Consider the following 26,165-nt stretch of genomic DNA (forward strand, 5'->3'; position numbering starts at 1 on the left):
ACCCACCCGGGGAGCGACCCTTGACTACAAGGTCGCTCCCCTTGTGTGACGGCGCAAAAAAAAGATCCCTGGTGCCTAGTGGTTTCTGCCCCCCTTGGGGGCAGATTGACCTAAAATCGGCCGATCTGCCCCCAAAGCGGGCAGAAATGGCCTAAATACATTTTGCCCCTCCAGGGGAGCGACCCTTGTCCAAGGGGGTCGCTCCCCATCTGTAAAACAGAAAAACAAAAAAATCCCTGGTGCCTAGTGGTTTCTGCCCCCCTTGGGGGCAGATCAGCCGAATCAAAATAGGCTGATCTACCCCCCCAGGGGGGCAGAAATGGCCTAAAATAATCCCCCCCCCAGGGAGCGACCCTTGCCTAAGGGGTCGCTCCCCTTGCGTGAAATTCACGCAAAAAAAAACTCCCTGGTGTCTAATGGTTTCTGCCCCCCTTGGGGGCAGATTGGCCTCATCAAAATAGGCCAATCTGCCCCCAGGGCAGAAATGGCCTAAATATAATTTGCCCCCTAGGGGAGCGACCCTTGCCTAAGGGGTCGCTCCCCACCTAAAAAAAAAAGAAAACATAACAAAAAGAAAAAAAAAAAGAAGATCCCTGGTGCCTAGAGGTTTCTGCCCCCCCTAATAATAGGCTGATCTGTCCCCAGGGGGGGCAGAAAAGGCCTTCCCAAAAAAATGCCCCCCCGGGAGCGACCCTTGCCAAAGGGGTCGCTCCCGTTGCGTGAAATTCGCGCGCGAAAACAAACTCCCTGGTGTCTAATGGTTTCTGCCCCCCTTGGGGGCAGATTGGCCTCATCAAAATAGGCCAATCTGCCCCCAAGGGGGGCAGAAATGGCCTAAATATATTTTGCCCCGTAGGGGAGCGACCCTTGCCTAAGGGATCGCTCCGCACCTAAAAAAAAAAGAAATCATCACAAAAAAAAAAAAAAAAAAAGGTCCCTGGTGCCTAGAGGTTTCTGCCCCCCCGGGGGCAGATCGGCCTAATAATAGGCCAATCTGCCCCCAGGGGGGGCAGAAAAGGCCTTCCTAAAAAAATGCCCCCCCGGGAGCGACCCTTGCCCAAGGGGTCGCTCCCTTTTGCCAATTTCACTGAAAAAAAAAAAAATCCCTGGTGTCTAGTGGGGTTTCAAAAGCCGGATTGCAAGCAATCCGGCTTTTGAAACATGTGAGACACTTCAAAGGGAAGGAAATACATTTCCTTCCCTTTGAAGCCTCTTGGGGCCTCCCCCATGGGATTGAAAAAGAAATGCAAAAGCATTTCTTTTTCAATCGCGCTGGAAGCTCTGCTTCCAGCGCGATGGGGGAGACCCTGTGACTAATCAGCGCGCGCTCGCGCGCTGACGTCACAGGGGGGGTTGGGGGGGTCGGGGGTGGGAGGGGAAGGGCTTCCCCTTCCATCCCTGACTTGGGGGGGTGGGGGGGGAACCCCACAGAGGGAGCGAGAGCGCTCCCTCTGGGCTCTGTGCACAGGACGTAATGGTTACGTCCTGGGCACAGCAGCACTGTGCCTCAGGACGTAACCATTACGTCCTGGGCACAGAAGGGGTTAATACCCTTGCACATGGTGAAACAGATTCAAGATCCAGAGAGGAGACTACACCCTTCAGGGGGTGCAGCTATACATGTTGCAACAGTAAAGAGTGGAGTGATGTGATCACCGGTGCCAAGTATCTGCCATAAGAAAACTAAGAGGCATATTTATACTTGTTTTTCACTGAATTTGCGTCATTTTTTGTTACGCAAATTTGGTGCAAAACTAACTCCATATTTATACTTTGGGGCTAGAGAGGTCTAGCGCCAAATTTAGGGAGTTAAAGTAATTTTTGGGACGTGGAAACCTACTTTGCATCAATGAGATGCAAAGTAGGCGTTCCCTTGCAAAAAATGACTCTGTGGCCTTAGCGCCATATTTATTTAACGCCCGGGTCAGGGCAGGCGTTAGAGGACCTGTGACCCTGTTTCCATGGTGGAACACCATGGAATATGCCCACAGGTGCCCTCCTCAGGCCCCAGGAACACCCTCACCCACACCAGAGGGACAGCGGAGGATGGGGGACCCCATCCCAGGTAAGTATAGGTAAGTACAGGTAAGTATTATTATTTGTTTAAGTGCCATTGGGGGCCTTGAAGTGTGCCCTCCTACATGCCACTGAGTGCAGCAATGGCCATGCCCAGGGACCCTGGTCTCCTGTGCTGGCCATTGGGGTGGTGGGCATGACTCCTGTCTTTTCTAAGACAGGAAACATGTGGCATGGTTGGTTTTGCGTCAGAAAATGAAGCCAGGCTGGTTAGAGCCATTTTTTTTACTCTAACCTAACTAACATCATTTTTTGGTGCGAAACCCCCTTCTTCCATACCGCCAGCCCCACCTGGCTAACGTCATTTCTTTTTATGCTAGCCTACCCTTTGCAGGAGCTTGCACCATTCCATAAACATGGTGCCCGGTTGGTGCTCAGAAATGGTGCCAACCAATGCTAAACTTTTTGGTGCAAAACTGCGTTGGCGCAGTTTTGCACCAAAAATATAAATCATGGCCTAAGTGTTATAAAATCTGCTGATGACGGTAACTATGTGATTCATAAATCAACCTGCCCCTATAGACTCTTGTACATGGGTAAGACGATAAGGAAACTAAAGGTCTGTTATCAGGAGCACAAGGTAAACATTTTTTAAATCTCAACATCAGTCTTGCACTCTTGAGATTTCTAGGTGTTGGAAACGTACAAATACCATGAGACAGGAACTGGAACAGAAATATGACATAGAAGGAGTTTTGGATAAAAAATATAGCCATGTAATAAAGCCTGGGCACTGGTATCTGATCACTGCCTGCAGCATTATAGCCAATTACAAGATGTATGTATGTGGTTGATTAATGTAGAAAATTGTGCATGTCAAGAATGTGTGCAATGGAATGTTGGGCCTGTTCGAGTCAGAAAGGTCTGGACAGGGTCTGTTTAGGACAAGTAGGCCCACCACCAGAAACAGAAACCCTGCTCCTCAAGTAAGCAATCCACACCATGTTCCTCACACACTGGTACCATAGCACACTATATATCACTCACAGAAAGAAAACAAAAAAGTAGGATGTGGCATAACGGGCAGAGCTGCTGACTTTGGAGTTGGGGAACTGTGTTTGAGTCTCAGTGCCAGCTCAGCATCCAATGATACTGGGCAAATCATTTAATCTCCCTGTGCCTACCAATAATTAATGTGTCCTTGTGTAATGTAAGTGGTGCTTGTGTAAAGTGCTCCACTACCCTTGGGTAGAGTTTGTAGTTTGTGCTACATAAAACTGCAAACAATAAATAAATAAGCACACCTTCTGCATGTATTGCACACATCATCCAAATCCCACTCACTAACATATGTCACCATAAACACACTGCTTAAAAATCATGCTTATCAACGCACCTTCTGTATTCATCCACAATCCAGATCTATCTGCCATCATCTCACATAACGACCACTCATCCTTGAGTCCTTATTCCTACAGACTTCAGCTTTTAACACAAAGATTGCACATGCAAGACAGAAGGAGAACTAACGATCGTCCACAAGTCATCCTGGCCTTGCACACACAGTGTCCAGGCAATATTGAAATAATTCAAACTCCTCACCTGACACTTCTCTCTCTGCACCTTAAACAGTCTCCTGCCACTTGATGTACAGACTTGTGACTCGCATCACCTCAACCTCCATTAAACACACCAAATCCTTAATCCAAGGAGACTTCAACCTGCTCTATATCTCAGGCACAAAGGGGAACACCTTGACACACTCCTAAACACAGTAATCATCAAGCAGCTCATCACAGACCTATCTGCACTCACATGTCATACTGCCAGTCTCAACTATTATCCACTACCAGACCCCACTACCCAGGAGCAACCTGGACTGCTTCGCTACGCTCCCTAAATCCTTCACACCATGCCTTTGCATACTGAGGATTGCACAAAACGGCAAACAATTATTCCACTCCTTCAAAGACCTTTCCATGGGCACCTTTCAAGAAAACTCATCAACCTATCAATTTCATTCTAGTCAACACCAAGATGTCAACAAATTATTTGAGGTTAAATACACAACCCTGAAAGAAATGCTAGAAATGAACACTCTGAGATCATGATCCTCCAAACCTAAACCATACGCTTCTTGGTACACTCGAGGACTCTTCAAGAAGAAGCACATCAAACACACAGAAGAAAAGAAACGGAGAGAAGTCTATCTGCCAGACGACCTTACTCAACTGAAACTCTATGATCTGGATGTAGACACCTATCAGTGTGTCCTGCATATCTTCAACCCTATCAAGCACTGCATCAGTCCACTCCCTGACCCTCCAATCCTACCAACAGGAGAAAAGTGTCAACAGTGTCAAGCACAAAACAAAATAAAATGATGGACGGAACATTGACATTTTTCAAACACTTACCCCCAGTCACAGATCTGGGTTTAATCTATCGTTATTTTGCTCGCCACGTCACCCCAGTTTGGACCCATCCATATGAAAACCAGTCTTGACCCTGTTCCCCATGGGAACAGTCCAGCCCAAACTGCCAGACCGGTTCCTACCTGGACATCCCCAAGCATCCTAGGACCGGTCTCAGGGTATCGCCCTTCATCACCCGGGCTAGCTTGAATCCAGTGGCACAGGGAAGGCCGGGCAATTTGGGCTGGACTGTTCCCATGAGGAACAGGGTCAAGACTGATTTGCATATGGCTGGGTCCAAACTGGGGTGGCATGGTGAGCAAAAGAATGATGGATTAAACCCAGATCTGTGACTGGGGTGAGTATTTGCATTGTTCAGCACTCCGTCCATCATCCTTTTTTGTTGCTAAAGTTGCCATAAGTGGGAAGAGTATGCCCAGACGTGGGTCTCGTGCTCACGGTGCCACTGGATTCAAGCTAGCATGGCTGATAAAGGGTGATACCATTGACATGTTCCCAGAACGATTGTTTCAAGTCCAGAGAGAGCCTAGCCTGGCTATTTGGAATGGACTGTTCCTATGGGGAACAGAGTCAAGACTGATTTGCATATGGCTGGGTCCAAACTGGGGTGGCATAGTGGGCAAAAGAGCAATGGATTAAACCCAGATCTGTGACTGGGGGTGAGTGTTTGCATTGTTCAGCATTCTGTCCATCATCTTTTTGTGTTGCAACAGTGTCAATCACTTCTTCACCAGGAAGGAATGGGTCTCCACCAGATGGACTGCATCCAATCTCTTACTTCTTGCTGATTTTGTGAACATCCTCAACTCACTCACAACCACCTCATAGAAAGACAACATTCTACCTTCTTCCATTGTGAAATCTCTTTAAGAAGATACCCTTATACCCTTCCTCAAGTTTGTCAATGTCTCCCTCTACAAAGGAACCTTCCCGCACTCACTTAATACAGGACAGTTCCTTCCTGCCACTGTTGAACCCTATATCCAGATAACCTCACCAGTTTCCTTAAATCACCCACGTACCCTTCATATTAAAATTCAATAAAAAATTAGTTACAACCCAATAACAGATTAGAAAAATGAGCCTCCTAAAGGGCTATTAGTTAGGATACAGACATACTGCAGAACAGAATCATCTCCTCTTTATGTAATCAAATACACCCTTCTTTTGTGCTATACAAAATATGTAGTTATAGTTAGGAACTAGTTTCTATAGAAAACCATTTTTTACTTGCCTATATCTTTGGCGCTGGTTGACGAATCTTCACAAAAGTTTCCCAAAAAATAAGATGCTCATTTCAGCGTCTGTCTGGAAAGTTTTGGGGTGATCCATCAAGGGGGCGGCAAGAAAAGGCTTTTTTCAATGCATTTTTCCATAGGGATTTTGAACAAGAATAATGCCCGAACCACTGGATAGAAATACACCACATTTGGCAGAAAGATAGCTCTTGGTGTAAATCCATTCAGTAGTTTTTGAAATATTAAACAAAAAACAAATTTGTATATATAGTGACGCGAAGGCTCCGCAAACTATCTCGATCTCATGCTGAGATCTGATTGGCTACCAACACTTCAACTAGGAAGTGTTTGTCAGCCATCTTGGGACTCGGCTTCAGCCAAGTCCCTGAAAAAAAGGTAAAAAATAAGAAAAGGGGCCAGGGTAGGGACAACCTGACCCTTTAGCTCTGGTGCTGGGGTCCCAGAGAGAAAGTCCCCCCCAGGGCAAACAAGCTTTTTATAAAAAAGTTTGCTTCAAATTTGCAACAGGGTCATGAATCTGTGGCAAAACTGAAAAAAACAAGCCTGGGCACTGCACTTGTTTTTAATGAAGAGCCTGGGTGGGCCAGATGTCAGAGGTATGTAAAAAATAAGGAGGGGGCACACGAGGCCCCCTCCTGGGGTTGCTGAAGCCCTGGGGCCAGCTACCTGCCCAGGACCGAACATACAATGAAATACAAGAGGGCCACCTGCCCCCCTCCCCACAGCCCCGGGGACCGCCACATCCCTGGGGCTTTACACCAAAATGAGTGTGGGGGAGCACATGTCATTAGGGCTTTAAAGTAAAATGAGTGCAGGGCGAGTGCCCCCACAGTGCCAAGGACCGCCACCTCCCTGAGGCTGAATTTAAAATAGGAAGGGGGTTTGGCACGGACCCCCAGACCTGGGAACCACCACCTCCTCGGGGCTAGTTCACGTTGGAGGGAGGCCATGCGGCCTGCCTCAAGGAGCCAATGATGGTCCTGGGGACCGACACCACCAGGACATAGCTGTTTGCTTTTGCTTGGTAGACGTTGACAGCTACCACCAAGCAAAAGCAAGCAAACTCTGCCTTCTGCAAGCGGGAGCTGTAAAACAGCTCCTGCTTGCAGAAAGCAGAGTTTTCATCTATTTCCATACACACAAGAGTGTGTGCAGGAAAATATATGAAAACATTGCACCTGCAAGCGGGGAGCTGCTATTTCAAGCAGCTCCCTGCTTGCGGGAGCAATGCAGACTCCAGCAGGAGTTGGGAGCTAGGTAGGACTGTGGAAGACTTGCGGCTTCCCCCACGGTCCTCTAAGTTAAAATTAAAAAGACTGTGGACTAGTGATTAAGGTCTCTGACCCTAACATTGATTGTTGAGGGTTCTAGTCTGCGTGTGACTGTGGTTGCTTGCTTATTGTAAATGTAGATTTATATAGCACAGCTATAGACCGTGAGGGTCTCCAGGCACTGTCCGAGGGCACAGGGAAGTTAAGTGATTTGCCCAGAATCACAGGACGTTCCGCCTATGCGGAGGCTTGAACCCGTATCTTGAGCTCCTGAGGTGGCCGTTCTGACCGCTGCGCTATATCCTCACCCTCATATCTGCACTACATCCTCTCCCTCTCCTCTTATTTTCAAATTCAAATGTTTAAGGTACATACTGAAAGGTGATCTCATTCTTTTTGATTGACAAATACATTTTTCTTTTCCATTTTTCCTAAAATATCTCATTTTAAGCACATTATTTATCAAAGCCTAAAAAACGTCTCTATCTCTCTCTCTCTCTCTCTGTGCAGCCACCCCCACTGTGCACGGCCAAAGGCCCTGTGTGGCGCAGGGTTAAGTGGCTATGGGGGCTTGTCTGCAGGGCCTGGCCGCAGTCCAGGCCCTGCAGCCAATCTCCATTGTGCATGGCCAAAGGACGTAAGTGGCTCAGGGTTGGGTGGTTATAGGGCCTTGGGGACAAGGCCTGGCCTGCAGCCAATCCCAGCTGCGCACGGCCAAAGGCTATGAGTGGTGTGTGGTTTTGTGATTATAGAGGTTGGCCTCAGACATCTGCTGGCTGTGCACTGTGGTTGGATTAATGTATAGTCATTAAAATTACTTTACTTACTTTACTTTAAAACTATAGAAATTCACTAAAAAAACAAACGTTACAGGGAGGTTATATTTAGTAAATACAATAAAAAAAAAAAACTTAGAAATTCCCTGAAAAAAACAAAGGTTACAGGGACATTATATTTATGAAATAGAATTTAAAAAACCTTAGAAATTCACTGGGGACATTATAGTTAAGTTCTGTATTTACTCGTACAAAACCATAGAAATTCAGCAGTTATAATTAGAGCTATTTCAGGTAACTATAACTTGTGGTCTAAGGATCAAACATAGGAAGGATCAAAGAGATCATTTTACATACAGAGTACATTTTACATACAAAATAGGGAGGGCTAGGCAGTTGCCATCCCCGTTTCTGATTACAAAAACACTTTTTCGGCTGGTACAACAGAAGGTATTGTTGCATTTTATAGCTAATAATCACCTGTAAATGAGACAATTTACTGGGCCACTTGCCAGATGTGAGACATTACCATTTAGCATTACACTACTCGCAACAGAATGGTTTACATCGTAGTGCACCTTCAAGGATTCAGAGACATGCACATTAACAGCTATACCTATCCTGATGAGCACATTTTCTTAAGAAAGATCCAGCTGCAGGATTTAAAATCTGGGTTGAGTCTCCGGGTTCTGAGGGCGGTGGGAGAGGAGCCCCTTGTTTTCATTTGCTATCCTCACACCTTTCCATGGTAAAGGTTACAAGGTGAAGCTACATTTCGTGATCCATTTTGACAACGGTAATTATCATGTGTTAATACAACTTGCTGCATTATGACGCAATGAAAAGTGCCATTTTAAGAAATAAACTGCATATTGTATATTCTTTCCTTGTATTACAGTTATAGTTATTCCAGGAAATTGCTTTCATTCTCTGGAATCAGAAAGTATCTTGTGCATACTTGCTATAGCTATTTATCCGCCAAGACTTTGCCATTTCAAATTCTCCTTCTTAGGTCTTGGATTCAGTCAGCTTTGACTTCCGGTCAGACCTACTGTTTTTAACATACCGAGAGTGGCTATTGGTCAGCTCCTTTACCATGACTGTGTGGTTTGTTGCGTATCTCACGGTTTCGAAATCAAGATTTTTGGCAATGAATTGTTTTTAGCAAGGGTATTCGGGAGGGTGGTTGTGGGAGGAGGTGGGTCACACATTGTAGGAGGCTGGCCTGGCTTGTAGTGGGTATGAAGGGGTACTTACACTCTGTACCAGGTCCAGTTATCCCTTATTAGTGTAGAAGAGGTGTTTCTAGCAGCTTAGGCTGATAGAAGGTAGCTATAGCAGAGCAGCTTAGGCTGAACTAGGAGACATGCAAAGCTCCTACTATACCACTGGGGTCATATGCACAATATCATAAGAAAACACAATACACAGATATACTAAAAATAAAGGTACTTTATTTTTATGACAATATGCCAAAAGTATCTCAGTAAGTACCCTCAGTATGAGGATGCAAAATATACACAAGATATATGTACACAATACCACAAATATGCAGTAATAGCAAAAGGAAGTAATGCAAACAATGTATAGTCACAGTAGATTGCAATAGGAGCACATAGGTATAGGGGCAACACAAACCATACACTCCAAAAGTGGAATGCGAACCACACATGGACCCCAAACCTATGTGAGCTTGTAGAGGGTCGCTGGGACTGTAAGAAAACAGTGAGGATTAGAAAAATAGCCCACCCCAAGACCCTGAGAAGTAGGTGTAAAGGGCACCTATGTTCCCCAGAGAGCACAGAAGTCATGATAGGGGAATTCTGCAAGGAAGACCAACACCAGCAATGCAACCAAAGTGGATTTCCGGACGAGAGTACCTGTGGAACAAGGGGACCAAGTCCAAGAGTCGCGACAAAGTCGAGATTGGGCAGATGCCCAAGAAATGCCAGCTGAGGGTGCAAAGAAGCTGCCACCGGATGGTAGAAGCTGTAGATTCTGCAAGAACGAAGAGGACTAGGAACTTCCCCTTTGGAGGATGGATGTCCCAGGTCGTGAAGAAGCTTGCAGAGGTGTTCCCACGCAGAAAGACTGCAAACAAGCCTTGCTAGATGCAAGGGTCGCAGTTAGGGTTTTTGGATGCTGCTTTGGCCCAGGAGGGACCAGGATGTCGCCACTTGGATGAGGAGACAGAGGGGGCGCCCAGCAAGTCAGGGAGCCCTCACAGGAGTAGGCAGTACCCGCAGAAGTGCCGGAACAGGCACTACGAAGAGGAGTGAACCGGAGCTCACCCGAAGACACAAAAGGGAGTCCCACAACGCCAGAGGAAAACTCAGGAGGTTGTCCACTGCAGGTTAGAGTGTCGGGGACCCAGGCTTGGCTGTGCATGAAGGAAATCCTGGAAGAGTGCACAGGAGCCGGAGCAGCTGCAAATCACGCGGTACCCAGCAATGCAGTCTAGCGTGGGGAGGCAAGGACTTACCTCCACCAAACTTGGACTGAAGAGTCACTGGACTGTGGGAGTCACTTGGACAGAGGTGCTGAGTTCCAGGGAGCACGCTCGTCGTGCTGAGAGGGGACCCAGAGGACCGGTGATGCAGTCTTTTGTTGCCTGCGGTTGCAGGGGGAAGATTCCGTCGACCCACAGGAGATTTCTTCAGAGCTCCTAGTGCAGAGAGGAGGCAGGCTACCCCCAGAGCATGCACCACCAGGAAAACAGTCGAGAAGGCGGCAGGATCAGCGATACAAGGTTGCAGTAGTCATCTTTGCTACTTTGTTGCAGTTTTGCAGGCGTCCTGAGCAGTCAGCGGTCAATCCTTTGGCAGAAGGTGAAGAGAGAGATGCAGAGGAACTCTGATGAGCACTTGCATTCGTTATGTAAAGAATTCCCCAAAGCAGAGACCCTAAATAGCCAGAAAAGGAGGTTTGGCTACCTAGGAAGGAGGATAGGCTAGCAACACAGGTAAGAGCCTATCAGGAGGAGTCTCTGACGTCACCTGCTGGCACTGGCCACTCAGAGCAGTCCAGTGTGCCAGCAGCACCTCTGTTTCCAAGATGGCAGAGGTCTGGAGCACACTGGAGGAGCTCTGGGCACCTCCCCTGGGAGGTGCAGGTCAGGGGAGTGGTCACTCCCCTTTCCTTTGTCCAGTTTCGCACCAGAGCAGGGCTGGGGGATCCCTGAACCGGTGTAGACTGGCTTATGCAGAGATGGGCACCATCTGTGCCCATCAAAGCATTTCCAGAGGCTGGGGGAGGCTGCTCCTCCCCAGCCCTGACACCTTTTTCCAAAGGGAGAGGGTGTAACATCCTCTCTCTGATGAAGTCCTTTGTTCTGCCTTCCTGGGCCCAGCCTGGCTGGACCCCAGGAGGGCAGAAACCTATCTGAGGGGTTGGCAGCAGCAGCAGCTGCAGTGAAACCCCGGGAAAGGCAGTTTGGCAGTACCCGGGTCTGTGCTAGAGACTCTGGGGATCATGGAATTGTCTCCCCAATGCCAGAATGGCATTGGGGTGACAATTCCATGATCTTAGACATGTTACATGGCCATGTTCAGAGTTACCATTGTGACTCTATGATAGGTAGTGACCTATGTATAGTGCACGCGTGTAATGGTGTCCCCGCACTCACAAAGTCCGGGGAATTTGCCGTGAACGATGTGGGGGCACCTTGGCTAGTGCCAGGGTTCCCACACACTAAGTAACTTAGCACCCAACCTTTACCAGGTAAAGGTTAGACATATAGGTGACTTATAAGTTACTTAAGTGCAGTGGTAAATGGCTGTGAAATAACGTGGACGTTATTTCACTCAGGCTGCAGTGGCAGGCCTGTGTAAGAATTGTCAGAGCTCCCTATGGGTGGCAAAATAAATGTTGCAGCCCATAGGGATCTCCTGGAACCCCAATACCCTGGGTACCTCAGTACCATATACTAGGTAAATATAAGGGTGTTCCAGTATGCCAATGTGAATTGGTAAAATTGGTCACTAGCCTGTTAGTGACAATTTGGAAAGCAGAGAGAGCATAACCACTGAGGTTCTGGTTATCAGAGCCTCAGTGAGACAGTTAGTCATCACACAGGTAACACATACTGGGCACACTTATGAGCACGGGGCCCTGGCTGGCAGGGTTCCAGTGACACATACACTAAAACAACATATATACAGTGAAATATGGGGGTAACATGCCAGGCAAGATGGTACTTTCCTACACAACACCCCCCCCCAAACGAAGGACAATAAGACTAGCCATGACCTGATGAGTCTTCATTGTCTAAGTGGAAATATCTGGAGAGTCCATCTGCATTGGAGTGGGTACTTCCAGGTCTATGTTCCACTGTATAGTCCATTCCCTGTAGGGATATGGACCACCTCAGCAATTTAGGGTTTTCACCTTTCATTTGTTTTAGCCAAAGTAGAGGTTTGTGGTCTGTCTGAACAATGAAGTGAGTGCCAAACAGGTATGGCCTCAACTTCTTCAGTGCCCAGACCACAGCAAAGGCCTCCCTCTCTATGGCAGACCAACACTTTTCTCTAGGGGTCAACCTCCTGCTGATAAAAGCAACAGGTTGATCCTGGCCCTCAGAATTGAGTTGTGATAAGACTGCCCCTACCCCTAATTCAGATGCATTAGTTTGAACAATGAATTTCTTGGAGTAACATGGGCTTTTTAGGACAGGTGCAGTGAACATGGCCTGTTTCAGCTCCTCAAAAGCTTTCTGACAGCTAGCTGTCCACAATACCTTTTTAGGCATTTTCTTAGAGGTGAGGTCATTAAGGGGGGCTGCTATGGAGCCATAGTTCTTTATGAACCTCCTGTAATACCCAGTGAGGCCTAAAAAGGCTCTTACCTGGGTCTGAGTTGTAGGGGGAACCCAATCTATGATAGTTTGGATTTTCCCCTGAAGTGGTGCAATCTGTTCTCCACCTACAAGGTGTCCCAGATAAACCACTTTCCCCTACCCTATCTGGCACTTCGAAGCCTTGATAGTGAGGCCTGCCTTTTGCAGGGCCTCCAAAACTTTCCATAGGTGGACCAGGTGATCATCCCAGGTGGAGCTAAAGACAGCTATATCATCTAGATATGCTGCACTAAAAGCCTCCAACCCTTGCAGGACTGTATTCACTAACCTCTGAAAAGTGGCAGGTGCATTTTTCAAACCAAAGGGCATTACTGTGAATTGGTAGTGCCCTCCAATAGTCGAAAATGCAGTTTTTGCTTTAGCATCCTCTGATAACTTGATCTGCCAATACCCTGCAGTCAAATCAAAGGTGCTTAGATACTTGGCAGATGCCAGTGTATCTATGAGCTCATCTGACCTGGGTATAGGGTGAGCATCAGTTTTAGTTACCTGGTTGAGACCTCTGTAATCTACACAAAACCTCATCTCTCTTTTCCCATCTTTAGAGTGAGGCTTTGGTACAAGCACCACAGGAGAGGCCCATGGACTTTCAGAGTGCTCAACCACTCCCAGTTCAAGCATTTTCTGAACCTCTTGTTTTATGCAGTCTCTGACATGGTCAGGCTGCCTATAGATTTTACTTTTGACAGGCATGCTGTCTCCAGTATCTATAGTGTGCTCACACCAAGAAGTGGTGTCTGGCACAGTAGAAAAGAGTTCAGAAAACTGACCCAGGAGATTTATGCAGTGGTCTTTCTGCTCAGCAGTAAGACAATCTGCTAAAACTACACCTTCCACTAGAGCATCTTGTTCTGTGGAAGAGAAGAGATCAGGGAGAGGGTCACTCTCTTCTTCCTGTCCTTCATCTGTTGCCATGAGCAGGGTGAGATCAGCCCTGTCATAGTAGGGTTTTAGGCGATTGACATGGAGCACCCTAAGGGGACTCCTGGCAGTGCCCAAGTCAACCAAGTAGGTGACTTCTCCCTTCTTTTCAACAATAATGTGGGGTCCACTCCATTTGTCTTGGAGTGCTCTTGGGGCCACAGGCTCCAAGACCCACACTTTCTGTCCTGGTTGGTACTGAATCAGAACAGCCTTCTGGTCATGCCATTGCTTTTGGAGCTCTTGGCTGGCCTGAAGGTTTTTACTGGCCTTTTTCATGTACTCAGCCATTCTGGATCTTAGGCCAAGTACATAGTCCACTATGTCTTGCTTAGGAGCTTTTAAAGGTTGTTCCCAACCCTCCTTTTCAAGTGTTAGAGGACCTCTTACAGGGAGCCCAAATAGGAGTTCAAAGGGGCTGAAGCCCACTCCTTTCTGGGGTACCTCCCTGTAAGCAAAAAGGAGGCAAATAACAGGACATCCCATCTCCTCCTGAGTTCTTCAGGGAGTCCCATTATCATTCCTTTGAGAGTTTTATTAAACCTCTCTACCAGTCCATTTGTTTGTGGATGATAAGGTGTGGTGAATTTGTATGTTACACCACATTCCTTCCACATGGCCTTCAAGTATGCAGACATAAAGTTGCTACCCCTCTCTGATCCCACCTCTTTTGGGAAACCCACCCTGGAAAAGATTCCCAGGAGGGCTTTTGCCACTGCAGAAGCTGTAGTGGTCCTTAGAGGAATTGCTTCAGGATATCTTGTGGCATGGTCCACTACCACCAAGATAAACCTATTGCCTGAAGCAGTAGGAGGGTCAAGGGGGCCAACTATGTCAACCCCTACCCTTTCAAAGGAAACCCCAACCACAGGCAGTGGAATAAGGGGAGCCTTTGGGGTGCCACCAGTCTTGCCACTGGCTTGACAGGTGACACAGGACTTACAAAAATCTTTTGTGTCCTCTGATATTCTAGGCCAATGAAACAGGGGGACAAGCCTTTCCCATGTTTTAATTTGCCCTAAATGTCCAGCCAAGGGAATGTCGTGGGTTAGAGTTAGGAGGAACTCTCTGTATTGCAGGGGAATGACCAATCTCCTGGCTGCTCCAGGTTTAGGGTCCCTTGCCTCTGTATACAAGAGGTTGTCCTCCCAGTAAACTCTATGTGAGTCACTGACATCCCCATTTTGCTGTTTGACAGCTTGCTGTCTGAGACCCTCTAATGTGGGACAGGTTTTCTGTGCCACACTCAGCTCCTCCCTGGCCGGCCCCCCTCCACCCAAAAGCTAAGCAGTGTCTGCTTCCAGCTCCTCTGGTGAAGGTTCTGCACAGAGGGTAAATTCTTCTTCCTCAGAAGTTGAATCATCTGTAGAGGGAGGGATAGTGGGTAGGGATTTACCCTTACTAACCCTAGCTTTAGGGAGCACTTGGTCCATTGTTCCAGGATCCAAGTCACCCTGTCCTTTTTGCTTTTTGGCCTGAGCCCTGGTTAAAGCAAAAATATGCCCAGGAATGCCCAGCATTGCTGCATGAGCCTCCAACTCCACTTCTGCCCAAGCTGATGTCTCTAAATCATTCCCTAGTAGACAGTCTACAGGTAAATCTGAGGCAACCACAACTTTCTTTGGACCAGTAACCCCCCCCACCCAGTTGAGATTCAAAACAGCCATGGGGTGGCTAAGAGTGTTGTTATGAGCGTCTGTCACTTGGTACTGGTGACCAAGTAGGTATTGTTGAGGGTGTACCAGTTTCTCTATTACCATGGTAACACTGGCACCTGTGTCCCTGTAGGCCTGAACCTCAACACCATTTATTAGGGGAAGTTGCTTGTACTTATCCATATTAAGGGGACAAGCAACCAAGGTGGCCAAATCAATGGCACCTTCAGAGACTAGCACAGCCTCTGTGGTCTCCCTAACAAGACCAACCCCAACTACATTGTCAATAGTGAGCCCAGCTACTCCCTTGGTTTGGCTATTAGTAGGTTTGCTCCCACTACCACTGCTATTACTAGGGGCGCTAGGTGTAGCAGTAGGGGTTGTGGTAGTGGGAGGCTTGGTGCTTTTCTTTGGACAACTGGCATCAGTTGTCCAATGGCCTTTTACTTTACATAAATAGCACCATGGTTTTTTTACTTGATTAGAAGAGGATTTGGACCCACCACCCCCACCAGAGTATTTTTGTGGGCCTGATGAAGACTCATTTTTAGATTTGTCCCCACCCTTGTCTGAAGACTTACCATCCTTCTTCTTGCCATCCTTGTCACCCCCTGTATGAACTTTTTGGTTCACTCTTGTTCTGACCCATTTGTCTGCCTTCTTTCCCAGTTCTTGAGGAGAGGTCAGATCTGAGTCCACTAGATATTGGTGTAACAAATCAGACACACAGTTATTCAGAATATGCTCTCTCAGGATCAGATTATACAGGCTTTCATAGTCAGAAACTTTACTGCCATGTAACCACCCCTCCAAGGCCTTCACTGAATAGTCAACAAAGTCTACCCAGTCTTGTGAGGACTCTTTTCTGGTTTCTCTGAACTTAATCCTGTATTGTTCAGTGGTTAAGCCAAATCCATCCAAGAGTGCATTCTTCAAAACTGTAAAATTATTGGCATCATTTTCCTTCACAGTAAGGAGCCTATCCCTACCCTTTCCACTGAAAGATAGCCATAGGATAGCAGCCCACTGCCTTTGAGGGACCCCCTGTACAACACAGGCCCTCTCAAGTGCAGCAAACAACTTGTTAATGTCACCCCCCTCCTTGTAAGGGGGAACTATCTTATGCAGATTCCTAGAATCATGCTCTTTCACAGGATTACTATCTGGAATACTGCTGCTGCCACCATGGGGTCCTAACCCCAACCTCTGTCTTTCTTTTTCTAACTCTAAAGATTCCCTGTCTAGAGCCAGCTGTTGGTGTTTAAGCTTCAGCCTGGACTCTTCCACTCTCAATCTATTGAGTTCCCTTTCTAACATTCTGTCATCAGGGTGGGTGGGTTGGGCATGCTTTGACACAGAAGAATGATGTGAATGAACAGAGGGAGACCTGTCCCTAACAGTTGGCACCCTAACAACCTGGCCTGCAGGAATGACATCCCTACTGTGATGAGAGCTCACATTAGTACCAGTTATGCTAGGTGGTCTGCTAAGGGGCAGGTTGGGAAGGATACCATCTAACACTCTTCTTAGGGGTGCCCCAGAGTCAGAGTGTGAACCATCTCCTAACTTCTCAAAGGATGTGCCAGCTAAGGCCTTATCATTCTCAATAAGCATGTTAGATAACAATTCTCTAGAGGGATTCTTCCCTACCCCTAAACCTCTATCAATGCAGAGACTGAGCTGACCAGATCAAGAGAAGGACCTACATCATACATGATAGAAAAAGGTTTAGGGACAGATAAAAGAAAGAAAAAGTTTCAGGACTTTTTAAGGAAACAGAAAAAAAACGTTTTCAACTTTTTAGAAACGTTTTGAAAGTTTAGAGGTACTTTTCAGCACTTAGCAAATAGAGTAAGAGAAGAAAAGCAAAACTTTTTGGTTAGGTGTACATACACTGAACTTGTTTTGTATATTATTCTATTATGAAAAGTACAAAATGACAAAGTGGTAAGTAGTTGCAAGTACTTATCCCACCGCTGCACAACCAATGTAGGAGGCTGGCCTGGCTTGTAGTGGGTACCAAGGGGTACTTACACTCTGTACCAGGTCCAGTTATCCCTTATTAGTGTAGAAGAGGTGTTTCTAGCAGCTTAGGCTGATAGAAGGTAGCTATAGCAGAGCAGCTTAGGCTGAACTAGGAGACATGCAAAGCTCCTACTATACCACTGGTGTCATATGCACAATATCATAAGAAAACACAATACACAGATATACTAAAAATAAAGGTACTTTATTTTTATGACAATATGCCAAAAGTATCTCAGTGAGTACCCTCAGTATGAGGATGCAAAATATACACAAGATATATGTACACAATACCAAAAATATGCAGTAATAGCAAAAGGAAGTAATGCAAGCAATGTATAGTCACAGTAGATTGCAATAGGAGCACATAGGTATAGGGGCAACACAAACCATTTACTCCAAAAGTGGAATGCGAACCACGAATGGACCCCAAACCTATGTGAGCTTGTAGAGGGTCGCTGGGACTGTAAGAAAACAGTGAGGGTTAAAAAAATAGCCCACCCCAAGACCCTGAGAAGTAGGTGTAAAGGGCACCTATGTTCCCCAGAGAGCACAGAAGTCGTGATAGGGGAATTCTGCAAGGAAGACCAACACCAGTAATGCAACCAAAGTGGATTTCCGGACGAGAGTACCTGTGGAACAAGGGGAATAAGTTCAAGAGTCGCGACAAAGTCGAGATTGGGCAGATGCCCAAGAAATGCCAGCTGAGGGTGCAAAGAAGCTGCCACCGGATGGTAGAACCTGTGGATTCTGCAAGAACGAAGAGGACTAGGAACTTCCCCTTTGGAGGATGGATGTCCCAGGTCGTGAAGAAGCTTGCAGAGGTGTTCCCATGCAGAAAGACCGCATACAAGCCTTGCTAGCTGCAAGGGTCGCGGTTAGGGTTTTTGGATGCTGCTTTGGCCCAGGAGGGACCAGGATGTCGCCACTTGGATGAGGAGACAGAGGGGGCGCCCAGCAAGTCAGGGAGCCCTCACAGGAGCAGGCAGTACCCGCAGAAGTGCCGGAACAGGCGCTACGAAGAGGAGTGAACCGGAGCTCACCCGAAGACACAAAAGGGAGTCCCACAACGCCAGAGGACAACTCAGGATGTTGTCCACTGCAGGTTAGAGTGTCGAGGACCCAGGCTTGGCTGTGCATGAAGGAAATCCTGGAAGAGTGCACACGAGCCGGAGCAGCTGCAAATCACGCGGTACCCAGCAATGCAGTCTAGCGTGGGGAGGCAAGGACTTACCTCCACCAAACTTGGACTGAAGAGTCACTGGACTGTGGGAGTCACTTGGACAGAGTTGCTGAGTTCCAGGGACCACGCTCGTCGTGCTGAGAGGGGACCCAGAGGACCAGTGATGCAGTCTTTTGTTGCCTGCGGTTGCAGGGGGAAGATTCTGTCGACCCACAGGAGATTTCTTCAGAGCTCCTAGTGCAGAGAGGAGGCAGGCTACCCCCAGAGCATGCACCACCAGAAAAACAGTCGAGAAGGCGGCAGGATCAGCGATACAAGGTTGCAGTAGTCATCTTTGCTACTTTGTTGCAGTTTTGCAGGCGTCCTGAGCAGTCAGCGGTCAATCCTTTGGCAGAAGGTGAAGAGAGAGATGCAGAGGAACTCTAATGAGCACTTGCATTCGTTATGTAAAGAATTCCCCAAAGCAGAGACCCTAAATAGCCAGAAAAGGAGGTTTGGCTACCTAGGGAGGAGGATAGGCTAGCAACACAGGTAAGAGCCTATCAGGAGGAGTCTCTGACGTCACCTGCTGGCACTGGCCACTCAATGCAGTCCAGTGTGCCAGCAGCACCTCTGTTTCCAAGATGGCAGAGGTCTGGAGCACACTGGAGGAGCTCTGGGCACCTCCCCTGGGAGGTGCAGGTCAGGGGAGAGGTCACTCCCCTTTCCTTTGTCCAGTTTCGCGCCAGAGCAGGGCTGGGGGATCCCTGAACCGGTGTAGACTGGCTTATGCAGAGATGGGCACCATATGTGCCCATCAAAGCATTTCCAGAGGCTGGGGGAGGCTACTCCTCCCCAGCCCTTACACCTTTTTCCAAAGGGAGAGGGCGTAACACCCTCTCTCTGAGGAAGTCCTTTGTTCTGCCTTCCTGGGCCAAGCCTGGCCGGACCCCAGGAGGGCAGAAACCTATCTGAGGGGTTGGCAGCAGCAGCAGCTGCAGTGAAACCCCGGGAAAGGCCGTTTGGCAGTACCCGGGTCTGTGCTAGAGACTCGGGGGATCATGGAATTGTCTCCCCAATGCCAGAATGGCATTGGGGTGACAATTCCATGATCTTAGACATGTTACATGGCCATGCTCGGAGTTACCATTGTGGTGCTATACATAGGTAGTGACCTATGTATAGTGCACGTGTGTAATGGTGTCCCCGCACTCACAAAGTCTGGGGAATTTGCCCTGAACGATGTGGAGGCACCTTGGCTAGTGCCAGGGTGCCCACACACTAAGTAACTTAGCACCCAACCCCTGACTTATAAATTACTTAAGTGCAGTGATAAATGGCTGTGAAATAACGTGGACGTTATTTCACTCAGGCTGCAGTGGCAGGCCTGTGTAAGAATTGTCAGAGCTCCCAATGGGTGGCAAAAGAAATGTTGCAGCCAATAGGGATCTCCTGGAACCCCAATACCCTGGGTATCTCAGTACCATATACTAGGGAATTATAAGGGTGTTCCAGTATGCCAATGTGAAGTGGTCAAATTGGTCACTAGCCTGTTAGTGACAATTTGGAAAGCAGAAAGAGCATAACCACTGAGGTTCTGGTTAGCAGAGCCTCAGTGAGACAGTTAGTCATCACACGGGTAACACATACAGGGCACACTTATGAGCACTGGGGCCCTGGCTGGCAGGGTCCCAGTGACACATACACTAAAACAACATATATACAGTGAAATATGGGGGTAACATGCCAGGCAAGATGGTACTTTCCTACACACATGAAATCCCATTTTCTTTGTCTGGAGAAAAGGAAAAGAAAACTTGCAATTGCACGAATTTGCAGCCATTTACTCATACACAACTGAACACTATTCACAATTATGCATGCTGATAACTCTTTGCATAAATGTAATTAGGAATTCCCAAACTTTCCACCACTCCTTAAAACCTGCAACTTTTACAGGTTTCAAAAATAATTTGGTAAATGTCTGTGAATTCCAGATTTTTTTTTAATCTACAAGAATTCAGATTTATCTTTCTGAATCAGTTCTGAAGAATGTGCCCTGAGGGAGTAAGAAAGCTACTTTTCTGTGAGTCGGGTTAATCAAAGGACACTTGCAAGATGTTCAAAGCATGCTTAGATGCATTTTGGAAAATAAAACAGAAATTCGAAAACATGAAGTATTGACATTTAAGGACATTCTGGAAAAATCGTTCCTCATAAAAATGAACAATTACCATGAGTGTTGTTGGTAGAGAAGAGCAGGCTGTTGTAGCCTGTCAATATTGTAGTTTAATGTGTGTTTTGGCATCACAACATTAGTCCTCTCTCTCGGTAAGTTATTATTTGGGGTTTTTCCATAGTTTGGGGTTTTCCATACACTGAAACAAATCTGAAGTAGGTAACACAAGTGTCTTCACAGGCGACAACATGAATTAATTACATTTCACATGTAAGCTGATCAGAATGCATTGCTTATAACCTGTTATCTTTTATGACAGTAATCCATGTTTTCATAAAGCATGCACACAGACACGAGGATGACTGCAATAGATTTCATACATGAAAAATACACTTTTTAGGAACTTCAAATCTTTTAGTGGCATGAAACAAATGACTCACTTGTTGGGTGCTCGATCTTGTAAGTTTGTTAATGCAGCAAAATTATTCCTTACTGTGCGTAGGCTGGCTAGCACCTGGCACAAAAAAACACAAATGTCAAATATTCAGAAATGTATTGAAAAAATCAGCTTTTAATGTTTTTCTATTATGCATCATTTAATTTTAGCTTAACTATAATGAAAGCGATTAAGAAAAAATAGGAATATCACAGTTGTAGTACAGGCATTAAATTCACAGGAAATTGTTGTCATTGTTTAAACAATATTATCTTCGGGGTGGACTCTCCCAGCCACCTATTGACCAAGTTGGTGTCAGAGAGATTGAGGCAAAGCCAACAAGGAACTTACATCACCTCAGTGGGTAAATATCTGGGAGTGTTCTCCCCCTTTGAAACATATTGCTGTTGTAAATGAGACCCAGACAAGTAAGGGAGAAATTCACAAAATTGTTGGCAGATGGTGTGTTAAAGTATTATTTAGGAGGAAGGCTACAAGAGCATACGTGCTGAATTTTGTGTTCCTTTTTTAGTTTTTTTTGGTGAGAAGCCTCCATCATGTTTATTCCACTGAAAGGCACTCTACTGAACGTCTAGTTTTCAGTGTCATAAAAAGTAGCACATGGAAAGGTAGTAACCGATTTTAGCCACAATATAAAATATTAATTGCGATACAAACTTAGGAAATTATGATGAGTTCTAAGATGACTTCACAATGTAGAAAATGCATATTTTATGATGGGGTTTAACAAACCATCTATGAGAGAAAGCAGATTTATCTCATAATGTTGTCATTGGAATTCTGATTAGTGCTCCAGAAAGCTTAAAGAGGACATCTTTTTTCAAAGAAAAATATTATCATCTTCATCCATGTGAATAAAGTTTGGCCAGCATGAGTGAGACACGTGATTCCATCAGCAGCAGTAGGCTGTACGTGAGTGCCCAGTGATCCACGATAGCTTCACAAGGGACTTTAATGATCAACTACTGTATTCATGATGTGACTGAGGGACTCCTCGTGCAAGGTCACTGGAATAGCAGCGGCTGAATTCCGAGCTATTCCTGTGAAGACGGATGAAGTAGGCAATTGTAGAGGATTTCATACAGTGATGAATCCAGCGGTTTCAAAAATGTGTTGTTAGTCATTTATGGCATATTGTAAATCAGACATCTGTACACTATACAAATGCTGCATCGTTGATTTGTGCTTAGCCTGTACACATCTACCCACGAGAGTCACAGCTAGTGCATGAGAGAGGCCTCATTACATCAACTCTCATATCACTTCACCTCTTTCCTCTAACAAGTGTAATTGATGATCACAGAGTTCTAATAAAGGACCAGAGTCACAATCAAAATAATCTTTATTAGGTTAAAAACCATTAAAAAAAACTCAACATAGAATCAACATTACAACACATCACAATAATTGATCCTATTAAAAATAACATGTCCATATCGTATTTCAGTCATGAAAACACAGTCTTCAATAAATAGGATATAAATGCCATATGCAGATGTACACATAGGACGATTCAAGTGAGATCAGCAATGCCCTTGATTCACTGACCCAACTCAACAGGCAAACCACAAAGTGTGTTGTACAAGTCTAGCTGAAAGTATAAGCAGGATGCTCGTGTTCGGTGCAGCCCTAGCCAAGCAATTCCGCCTCCTTGATTAAGAGCACAGAGCGTCTTATACAAACACGGGCATTTAATGCATATAATAAAAGGTGCATAACCATGAAATACTTAGGCCCATATTTATACTTTTTTAGTGCTGCATTTGCGTCATTTTTTGATGCAAAAGGGACGCAAACTTACAAACTACAATTGTAATTGTAAAAAAGTATAAATATGGGCCTTAGTTCCCCACTAGGCTCCTTATTCTCCCAGCTTCAGAAATATATTTATAAATCATCCTAGGGCTATATTTGGTTTGTAAAAGTTGCAAGTAAAACAAGGCCGGCCTGCATCTTCTAGTCTTCATAGATATAAGCAGCAGGATTAAAACATGTTTCCTAGATGCATCATATAATAAAAAGTGCAGCATAGACTGCACTGAACACGAGTCACAGAGGCATAGTTCAAGGGCAGAATCAAGATAAACATTGTTAGGGTAGGAACTAAAAGTGGGCTATATTAAACCTAAGACTCACCAGATAGAATCTTTAGGAGTGTTGAAATGGAAACAAAAGATAGGGCTCCATTGGTAACTAATGGAAGGTAGCTGGACACCCTTTTCTTTCCCATCACTAGGCCTTCTCTGTACCTTTTGCATAGGACTAAAATATTGTGTTTTAACTGATGTTTGGGGACAGTGGAAATGTTATGTGGCTTGTCAGAACAGTCATCTCTCCCTTGCACAACAGGTTGCTCCTTAACATATCTTAGCCACGGAATGCTATGTGCTTAGTCAAGAGACAGACAATCATTTATTATTTCTTCATTAAGGACTGTCTCTTGCATGAACCAAATTGAATGCCATAGCATGAGCGGGGCTAGTTTAATACGGTCTTGCTGGGTCAATAAACCTAGTTCCATGTGGCAAAGGAATATGGGAATAATGTTGGGTACAGACATAAGCCTTCTCAAGAGCACATTTTTTTTAATCTGTAAGTTCAAGTTGTCACAGTATCCCCAAACCCTAGCTCCATATATCGCAGTAGTAGAGCGGCACTGTGCCTCATAGATGTTGATCATGGCATCCATGAGTTTGGAGCCCAGCTTCCCAAGAAATCTAAAAAGGGCTTCAATGGTCTGATAAAACTTAGGGGCATATTTATACTCTGTTTGCGCTGAATTTGCGTAAATATTTTTGACACAAATTCGGTGCAAACCTTACACTATATTTATACTATGACGCCCGACCCCGCGAACATCAAAATTCCTCTGTGTGTGTCATTTTCTGGATGCGGGAAACCGCCTTGCGTTAATGATATGCAAGGTAGGCGTTCCCGTCCAAAAAATGACTTTAAGGCCTGTGCCCCTTATTTATACTCCCTCGTCATTTTGACGCACAGGAGGGAGCAGGCCTTAAAAGACGGTGCCCGGCCTAATGTGCGCTGTTTTTTAACGCCTGTGTGAGGGAGGGCGTTAAGGGACCTGTGAGCTCAATTCCATGGTCTCTGACCATGGAAGCAGTCCACAGGTGCCCTTCCCTGCCCCCAGGGACACCCCCTGCCACCCCCACCCACCCCTGGAGGACACCCATGGATGGGGGGACCCATCCTAGGTAAGTTGAGGTAAGTATTTTTTTTTTTCAAGTGGCATAGGGGGGCCTCACTTGGACCCCCCCTACATGCCACTGTGCCCAAATGACATGCCCAGGGGACAGAAGTCCCCTGAGAATGGTAATTGGACAGGGGGGCATGACTCCTGTCTTTGCTAAGACAGGAGTCATTTCAATGGTGGTTGTGTGTCAAAAAATGGCGCAAGTCCAGTTAGAGCCATGATTTTTTACTCTAACCTGACTTGCACCATTTTTTTACGCACAACCCCCATTTTTCCCTACGCCGGCGCTTCCTGGTTAGAGTCATTTTTTTTTACTCTGACCAGCCCGCAGTGGCGAGTAACGTCAATCCATAAATAAGGCGCCCGCCTGGTGCGTTGGAATGGCGTTAGCCGGCGGTACAGTTTTTGACACAAACCAGCGCCGGCGCTGGTTTGCGTCAAATAGTATAAATTTGGCCCTTTGACTTTCTAACTTTGATTAAAAGCGACCATGTGCCTTTACGATCAAATTGTATGCCTAAGTAGGTGAAAGTTGGGACATTAAGACATTTTTCACCATTAATATGGCGTGGTCTCAAAAATGACTAGAATGTTCAACCATCTTGTAGAATGTGGCTGCACTGGGAGACATTCAGGTGGAGAAGACAATTTAAGAGCTATTCACTGTCCGGTACAGAACGCTGGATAAGTACAGGGAAATGGTTCTTATATTTTCTTCTGCAAGCTCCTGAAATACACGAGCCTCCAAAACCATTAATTTCCATCTGTTATTATTAACTGTTTAAATTGGTCCCATACAGTGAAACTATGTAGTTTACAGCAGTTTTCCCTGTCTTTTAAAACAGTATCCTCATTGTTTTGTTTGATTTAAATTGTTCATTATAGTACAATAGGTTTAGTTAATTACCTTTGAAAATGGATGTTTATAAGCTGTACTGAAAGACATTTTCGTACACAATAAGTATATATTTTCAAATGTGTTATTCTCATTCCTAATATGTAACTCACAAAAAACAATTATTTTGAAGCCAGTTCTCATTTATGCACGGAGATGCAACTACTGACAAGAAGAATTGGGAAAGAGTAAAAAGAAAAAATGTCCAAACAGCAACTCTTCCTCATGTGGACAGGGGATGCTGGACTTAGGTACAGATATCTCTCTTTAGCTATTTTATCTCCTTGGGACGCTCTGACTCAATCCCATTTTATAACTATCTGGGAGAGCTTCCCCACTTGGATAATATTATAAAGGGCTGAAACAGTTAAGGAAAGAAATCCTTACCACGGTCCAGCCTTCACATTCCACATCTGTTTCTTAAGGCTATCTATTCACTCATTCACTTAATAGCTTCTTATTTTTAAAATAGCAACATTTTTGTAAGCCTGGAATGTTTTTCAATATTTCCTTTAATGCATGAGAGTGTGGTTTAAGAGATACAGGAAGCTGTTTGCACACAGATCTCATATAAAATTAATAGATTTGTGCTCCTGTCAGTAATGAGCCCCCTCCCCCCAAAAGAGTTATTGTTTGGCTATTTCATTTTTATATTTACATCTCCCGCTTGCTTTTGTTAGTAATTGCATCTCCCTGCATAAATGTGTACTGGCTTCAGATTTTTTATTGCGAGTTAAACATAAGAAAATGATATAACATATTTAAAATATACATTCATTATCCATAAATATGTCTCTCGGTATTCCTTATGAATTATTACATTCAGAGGTAATACATTAAAACGTATTTCAAAATCAGAGCGATGAGGCAACTTCTATAAAACACATTAAAATTGTACTGAACTACACAATGTTCACTATACACTTTAAATACATAAAACAAACACCTGTAAGTAATTGTTTCCAGGGACTCATTTATGTCAGAAAGTTGTAGTATCATAAATGAGAACCATGTTCATGTGGGTGTTCAGCCTTCTGTGCAGGCATGT

The 26,165-nt window shown here is 45.5% G+C and overlaps 1 protein-coding gene across 3 annotated transcripts in view; it reads right to left on the reverse strand.

The window, feature by feature from the left end:
- Nucleotides 1-26,165, reverse strand: part of LOC138284067 (3',5'-cyclic-AMP phosphodiesterase 4D) — a 1,206,532-nt gene that overhangs the window by 298,003 nt on the left and 882,364 nt on the right. For 2 of the 3 annotated variants that reach the window (XM_069222486.1, XM_069222477.1), the window contains exon 4: nucleotides 20,995-21,068. In XM_069222486.1, the coding sequence (XP_069078587.1) occupies nucleotides 20,995-21,068 (74 nt within the window). Of the gene's footprint in view, nucleotides 1-20,994; nucleotides 21,069-26,165 lie in introns of those variants that run through there. The other variant, XM_069222495.1, reaches the window with a different exon arrangement.

The sequence above is a fragment of the Pleurodeles waltl genome, chromosome 1_1 (assembly GCF_031143425.1).
Source record: "Pleurodeles waltl isolate 20211129_DDA chromosome 1_1, aPleWal1.hap1.20221129, whole genome shotgun sequence".
In the NCBI taxonomy this organism is placed as follows: domain Eukaryota; kingdom Metazoa; phylum Chordata; class Amphibia; order Caudata; family Salamandridae; genus Pleurodeles; species Pleurodeles waltl.